The sequence below is a fragment of the Egretta garzetta genome, unplaced genomic scaffold (assembly GCF_000687185.1).
Source record: "Egretta garzetta isolate BGI_Z169 unplaced genomic scaffold, ASM68718v1 scaffold85, whole genome shotgun sequence".
NCBI lineage: Eukaryota > Metazoa > Chordata > Aves > Pelecaniformes > Ardeidae > Egretta > Egretta garzetta.
The window spans coordinates 3958132-3965980 of NW_009259718.1; the positions used below are offsets into that span (position 1 = coordinate 3958132).

The window sequence follows — 7849 nt, forward strand, 5'->3', positions numbered from 1 at the left end:
GCCCCGGTAGTAAGCATCTAATTAGTCCAGGCCTTTGTGCTTGTGGAGCCCAACTTAGCAACCATGCCATGGAAACCCATTTGCACATTTATTGAAGACAGGGACAGAAAAGCAACCTGGTTGGGTCTCTGACATTTTGAACTAAAACAATTATTCCCAGGCAGTCTGTTGCCTTTTCCTTTATCTGGGAAGGGGAGACTTTGGGAAGGAAATAATAGTTAGGAAAGTTCTTCCCTTTCCTTTCTGGCTTCTGTGTCTCGTCAAGTGGGACTTAGAAGGTTTTTGTCAGTCTGTGTTTTCCCATGCCTCTCTTCCTAGCATCTCTTTTGCGGCGCTCACTCCCAGGGCTGTCAGTGGACATGCAGCATTCATCCCACAGGGCGCCATCATCCCTCTTTCGGCCTCTGCTGAAAAAGTAGCATTGTTCAGGCCGCTTTACTGAGCACTGTCTGCTGGGGAGTGCAGCAAACACACTGGCAAAGAAAGAGAGAAAAGAAAAAAAGGGAAGTTTGTGTGAGATACATGCCAGGCAAAAAAGGAGGCATCTTTTTTCCTTCAAGGGTTTTGGCAGTGACTGCGTTTATTGTTGGGTGGGTTGTTCACAATCTGGGGTTCTCTGGTCCAGTTACATGTTCCTATGTTGCATTTTGGGGGGTTGTTTTGTTTAAGAAACAGAAGTCTTAGAGCCAAAAGTGAGAGACTCCTTCTTTGTGACGAAGAATTGCTTTACCAGCCCTAACAACTGCTAAGAGAGTAAAACCCAAAAAACCTACCCCCTCCAGCCACAAAACCCCCTCCAAAACAAAGAAATCAATGTCCCGCTGTCTTGAGGCCACAATGACCAAATAAAATAGCGATCAGGAACTGGGGAGATGCAGTTCTTGTGAGGTTTTATTATTTTTTTGACCCCCTTATTTTAAAGTAAGGAGTAAAAAGAGATGAGCAATTATTGAGATACAAACTAAGGTATCCACTGTGGCAGAGAAGGATGGGAACACTAGAGGATCTGGAGGGGGAAAAAGTTTGTTGTTAATTTAATTTTTCCACCATCTTACCCTTTCTGGTACTGTGAAGTGGGTGCATATGTGACATCCACAGCTTTAAGTGAAATTGCTTTGTCACCCTGCAACCCCATGGAAAAGAATCTGGCAGTGCAATGATGATGAAGCCAATCACAGAGGAAATAAAATTAAATAAATACATAAGAGTCTTGATGTATTTGGAAATGATCCTACAGGAGAACAAAAAAAAAAAGAGCTCACTAAAGCCTCATCAAAAACAAGAAAGAGAGAAAACTAGTTTTATGAAAAAGATAAAAATATTTTGCTAATTTTTGCTCCAAATCAGAATAAGTCTTTGTTCAAGTGTTTTCTACATAATGTATTTATGCACATTTTTCAAAGACTCTGCACATTCATAATTTGTCTTGCTCATTCTTTTGCTTTTTGTCTGCTGAGGGCAATAGAGGAAGAGCAGTTTATCCTTTTCCTCTTTGAGTTTTCTTTTTCTTTTCATTTTTGTTGCACACTTTCTTTTCCAGATTTTGAGATACTGCTATTTATGCAGGAGGGGTGTGAGGGGAAGTACTGGAAACATAATTTCCCGTAAGAAAAACAAAAACCAACTCAACTGCACTGCCAAGCCATAAATATTTCCAATTTCAATCTCCTATCCCCACCCTGTTCAGCAGCTTACTTCCCTCTGCACAAAGCACCATTTAAATGAGATGAGCGTCACTGAAATCCATTTAGCTTTCAATCCCTGTAACACTAGAAATGATGGTCTTCAAAACCAGGAGCTCATTTCTTTGCATGAGCTTGGGGGCGTTTATACAGAGATCCTTTCCCAAGCTTTTGTGTCAACACATCCCATGGTATATCACCTTTCGATTTTCCTCGGTGCCATGAAAAGCCCCACTGCCAGCTTCGGTGCTCTGCAGAGAGGGTGTGGGGGACTTCGGAGTTCGCTGTTGCCTGCATCGCTGTAACGCAGTTGAGAGACACTCGGACTCACTCTTTGTGTTGCCTTCATGGCTCATGCATTTGCCCAAAGGGCTTCTCTGAGTCTGCAGGTGCTGAGAAAGATGGGAATGTTTAGTTTGTGATGATTTATGCCCTTCTATATATATATAATTTTTTTTTTCAGAAAAAACAACTAAATAATTTCATGAGTAAAATATACTAGCAAGCTAAGAAGAATGAATGATGTTCAATGGCAGCATAAATCAATCCTATTCTAGGCTGGTTTAGTCCCTCTTCCAAACAATCTTCCCATTGATACGTTCATTCTCCATTCTCTCACCAGATTCAGGAGTGCAATGGGGCCTTTCCCTTTTCCAGCAGCACAGATCTGTAGGGTGAGCTCACTGCAACACAAAGCCGTGCCGTAAAGGTGCAATTTGGCAGTACAGCAAAGCTGATTTCACACCTAGCTGCTGCTCAGAATTGAGGTCCCACTTGTCTCCCCCAAACCCCAGAATGCAAATTTCAATTCCCTTGCTTCCAGGCTCTCCAGAGCAGCAAAAGAATGAACCACGTGGAAAAAACCTCCTGTATGTTTGTGCTAGCTTAGTTCTGTGATCTGGCACACCATGAGCTCAGCCAAGCACCAGTGAAAGAGATGTAGCAGGAGGATTTGGATAGAGCTAGTGTACAAGCTGCCTGTTTCTCTTCCCAGCTCCCCATCTTCTCCAGTAACACCCTACCTGACAGAGCAGGGCTCCCTGAAGCATCCTACAGCGAGGGACATTTTAACAGTAACATTGAAAGAAGCCCTGCTGGTCAAATGTTGCCCCTTGAGGTCATCATGTTTAATGACAGCCTAGAGCAGCATCTGCCTTGTAGCTGTAAGCACAACTATGTATTTTCTTTCTTGGGAGTTCTGGTGTATGAAAAACTGGCTCATAGCCCCTGTCTCCTTGGTTCTTCTTGGACGACTGCACACAGCACCCGCTCAGTCTGCTCATATCCAAGGTCTATTTGAGATCTACCACTACTGAGCTCGCGGGTATTTGATTTGCTTGCTCCGATAACCACTAAATCTCCTCTGAGTCCTTGCTGCGAGCTTTCTCATGTCTGGTGGTAAGGGAGGGAACATCTTCCTCCAAGGATGGTTCAGCACCTGGAGAGCACAGGCAGTTTCCAGCCTTGGAGATGGTCAGGAGTCAGCTGGGCAAGGCACTGAGCAGCCCCAGGCACGTTTGGATTCAGCCCAGCTATGAGGAAGGGGGGGGTTGGACCTAAGACCTCCAGAGGTCCATTCCCAACTCTTCATTCTTTCTGCAAAGCTAAACAGTTGCTTATTTGCTTTCACTGGCAGTGCAGCTTGTTCATTTTTTTACATGGTTGTTATCTTGACTGTTGCTTGATTTCAAAATCCAGAGATGGATAAGGTGAAATAAGCTTTTAAAGGAAGTCTCTTCTTTTTACTCCTGTGGGTATTTGCAGGATCTGGATGGCTCTTGAACTAACAAAGATCCCATTGTTTCCTCCCACTGTAGTACAGCTTGCCCACATGCTAGCCAATTAACATGTCTGAAAATATATTACAGAGTAAACCTTCAATATTAAAATAAGCAAAAATACTGCTCCTGCAGCTCTGCCAGGGCCTCCTTGCCCTGCTTTACCAGCTCTGCATCCCTGTGGCTGCCCAAATGGCTATATAGGTGAGAAGGGGGAAAGTGAATTTTAAAAAAAGTTACTTGAATGCCACCTCTGCCACTCGGATATCGCACATAGAAATCCTTTGGAAAACTAACGTTGTGTATTAGATGTGCTTCCCAAGTAAGCAAAAATGTAAGCTGCAGCAATAAAAAAATTTCTACAGCCCATGCGTCACAAAATACTTTGATGTGTCTTTATACTGTGATTCAGCTGGCTTCTGGAGAATAAAGACAAACAAAGATCAAAGTTCTAAGGTTTATCAAGATACTTGCTCTTCAGTGGATTTTTTGAACCAGAGCAACAAGATGGCTGGTTGTATGAAGATCAAAACCGAAATAAAATAGTTAATGATTTTTGATCCCTGAGGGTAATATTGGCCACTTCTCAGTTCTGATGAACGGGGTGTTTCACAAGACTTCTGTGCAAGCTATAAATGTAGGCAAGTGAGCTGCCTCTCACAGACAGCAGCACCGGACTGGAGGAATTGCTGTCAGCTCTCCCTCTCCCCATCCGAGAAGCTGAGATCGAGGTGAGATGCGCACTTTTTACACGAAAACTTTCAATAGCTTCATGGGCAGCTACTGTGAAATGCACTTGAAGAGAAAGAGGTTTAAGTGTTGGGATGAGAGTTGCAACATATATGTGAGGATCTGATGTCTGTATTTGCAGAAACATATACATCTTCTAGGTGATGAGAAGACAGGTGCAGGATAAACATGCTTTACAATAGGAGAGGGTGGAGGGAGCCATAGCTACAAAATTCCAAGGATTTCTATCGTTGCTTTGTTGGAACATGTCCAGAGGAGAGCAACAAAGCTGGTGAGGGGTCTGGAGCACAAGTCTTATGAGGAGCGGCTGAGGGAACTGGGGTTGTTTCGCCTGGAAAAGAGGATGCTGAGGGGAGACCTTATTGCCCTCTACAACTGCCTGAAAGAAGGCAGTAGTGAGGTTGGTCTCTTCTCCTGGGTAATGGGCGAGAGGACGAGGAGAAATGGCCTCAAGTTGCACCAGGGGAGATTTAGATTGGACATAGGAAAAATTTTTTCGCTGAAAGGGTTGTCACACACTGGAAGGGGCTGCCCAGGGAAGTGATCAAGTCCCCATCTCTGGAGGTATTTAAAAGACGGGTAGATGAGGTGCTTAAGGACATGGTTTAGTGGTGGGATGGCAGGGTTAGGTTAACAGTTGGACTTGATGATCTTAAAGGTATTTTCCAACCTAAACAATTCTATGATTCTATGATTTATGGTGTGTCAGCAAAATTAACTGCCTGCTTATTATTAATTTTTCTACAGGCAGAAGGTTTTTATGCTAGTGCTTAGTCAATAAATTAAAGTTCAGGTAGCCACAGCCTCCATAAATTCAGTTACAACTGTGAAAAAATACTTAAATGTTTTTAATCACATAGTGAGATTTTTTTTTAAAGTGAGATTTAAGTGATTTTTTTTTTAATGTTGATTATGTTGCTCAGGTCTTGCAATTTTAGTCTGACTTTTAATCTTACTTGAGCAGATCTGATCTTCTCCCATCCCTTCCCAGAATGAAGCAAAGTAACTTCTCTTTTCCCCAGATATATTTGCCCTGAAATCTGAAACTTTGCTTTGATGACTGTTATGTGATTTAGAAAGGGAGCTTTGTGTGGAATTAGGTATGAGTATTTGTAACAGTGCTATGAAAAGACATTTACAACCTGAAATTTAGTCTGACTCAAAGAGCTGATGCTTTGAACTTGATCGCTTCTCAGCTTATGTCAAGAACAGGAATCTCTTGATCTCAATAGAATATCATATAAAAGGTATGTATAAGGTATTTCAGTGAGTCTAAAAGTTCAGCTCTGCACATAAGGGAATAGATTTTTTCCTAATTACACTACAAAATGACTTTCATTTAGAAATCAGTTGAATGTTTCACTATTCTTTACTTGTAATATTATGTGGATCACGAAATTTAGTCCAAACAATGAACATCAATTTCTAAAATAATTCTTAGATGCAGTGTCAATTCTCAATTGAAAGATTTATCACCAGTTATATATTTTGTTTCATTATTATTTAGGATATACCAGTAAGATGGTAAACTAAATGCTCACATGTCCCTCGCACATGTACATAAAACTGACATACACAACTAAACAAAACTGGACAGTTCTGGTGTACATATCTCATTTTACCTTTTTCTTCGAAATTCAAATTTCTGTGTCATGACCTCACTCTTTTTTCAGCTGCTGCTATATTTATCCTCTGCTAAAAATGTTTCACTTTTCCTTCCCCACCCCCCCCATCATTTTGTGTCTGGCTTCTTACAAGCATTGGTTATTTTCTGTTTTCCTTTTCCACAGGCTGTTATCCAGCTCCTACAGCAAGAAATCTGAACTACAGAATCCTACTGAGATGGGAAAAATCATAATTTATGAGCATGCCAACTTCCAGGGTTACTCCAGAGAATTCACCCATGACATTGCCAATCTAAAAGATGTAGATTGGAATGACTGTATCTCCTCAGTGAAAGTAATTGGCCAGCCTTGGGTGGCTTATGAGCACCTCAACTATACAGGTGATTTTCTGGTATTTGAGGAGGGAGAACATGGCTTTGTTGGTGAACATATGAATGATAAGATCACTTCTCTGAAGTTGATCACTGAAAATCTGCACAATCCCCAGATCACTCTCTATGAACATGCCCAATACCAAGGGAAGTCCAGGGTGATAAGAGAACCAACCGATCTGGGTAGGGGACATGACAACGACATCATGTCTTCTCACAAAGTCCAGAGCGGTGCCTGGCTGTTGTGTGAACACAGCGATGGAAGTGGTATCCGTTACATTGCGCGAGAACACGAACACCTTCCAAACTACAATGCAATCCATTTCAATGACAAGCTTTCATTTCTGCGTCCCCTTCTCCCTGGCAAGGGCTGTGGCTGTTAGACTGCAACTCCTGCCATGCTGAGGGAAGATGCAGTCCCAGCAAGAGATGTGAAGCCTAGATCTCTGTCTATGCTTGTATTGCTTTTTTCCCCTGTGTCACAGAAACACTGAATGGGAGAGCTCTCTTTCGCACTGCACTGCAGATCTGTGTTTCTCAATCCTGCCTTACACTGTTCTCCCTCCCCATAATTCCCACGAACAACACTTGGCGCAAGTGAAAGAGACAGGCCAGGGGTGTGTAACCTATTACACCTGCAGTAGGCATTCCAATGTCCTGTACTGTGTAACACAAAAGTATTTGCCTGTTGCTTCTGTTGTTAGATGTATAAACAAAATGCGAACATACAACCAGCATCATTTACTTTGTAATTTGATTTACCATGCTCTTGCTTTACCATGGCCTCTGCCATTTTTTGTATTCCATTTTGTGTTGTTGTATTAAAGAAGCTGTTGAAAGCAATAATGGGTCTATTTTATGTATTTTTTGTGGTTTAATATAGATAAATATTGCCCTTTCATGGTGAGATATCTCTGTGTATTCGGAGAATGGTTCATGCAGTCACCTGTAAACATTTTTCATGGATCTCTCCTGAAAGGTGTTATCTCCTTCCATTCTCACTCAACCAGACTTAACAGTCTCGGTGAGCATGTTAAGTATTGCTGTGATCCTGGCCAAACTCTCACCTAGAGACTTGACTTACTTATCACAAGATTGATTGTGTCTCAAGGCAATGATCATAATAATAATATAGTCTTCTATTGCCCTCAATTATGTAATCAAACAGAAAGTTTTGATAGATTTTAATGGATTGATGGATTGATCACAATAGGAAAATCCATCTGATTTTTTAAACCTTTTTTATCTTGATACGAGATGAGGCATCATTTTGAAATCACAGTGTTTCAACTCAGAGTGGGAAAATCCTTTCTTCTAAAGTTACCTTCATTGCAATTCTACATTGCAATGATGTTTTACTATTGTAACAATCTTGAGAGTCACCATGTGGTATGTTGTTCCACAGGCCAGCTTTACATGCTAGGTCAGGTAGCTTAGGGCCCTCCAACACACCAAGCAGTGCCAGGGATTATCGTTGCTAGAAGCATGCAGGGAATCCCAGCAGACCCTTCTTGGTCCTTTACCAATTCCATGGGCATCACAGGACACAAACTAGGTCTTTCATAGGGCAAAGAGGCAAATGGAGGATGAAGATGCAAGCTGCAAGAAGCAGCAAGCTACAGGAGAAGGGTTGCCGAAGCATT

At 41.9% G+C, this 7849-nt stretch overlaps 1 protein-coding gene across 1 annotated transcript; it reads left to right on the forward strand.

Annotated features, from left to right (window-relative positions):
* Positions 1 to 4126: 4126 nt before the first annotated feature.
* On the forward strand, positions 4127 to 7007 carry LOC118452314 (epidermal differentiation-specific protein-like). The gene is made up of 2 exons (XM_035894564.1): positions 4127 to 4191; positions 6001 to 7007. Exon 2 carries the CDS (start codon positions 6053 to 6055, stop codon positions 6587 to 6589), a length of 537 nt encoding a protein of 178 aa, XP_035750457.1. The 5' UTR covers positions 4127 to 4191; positions 6001 to 6052; the 3' UTR covers positions 6590 to 7007.
* Positions 7008 to 7849: the final 842 nt, after the last annotated feature.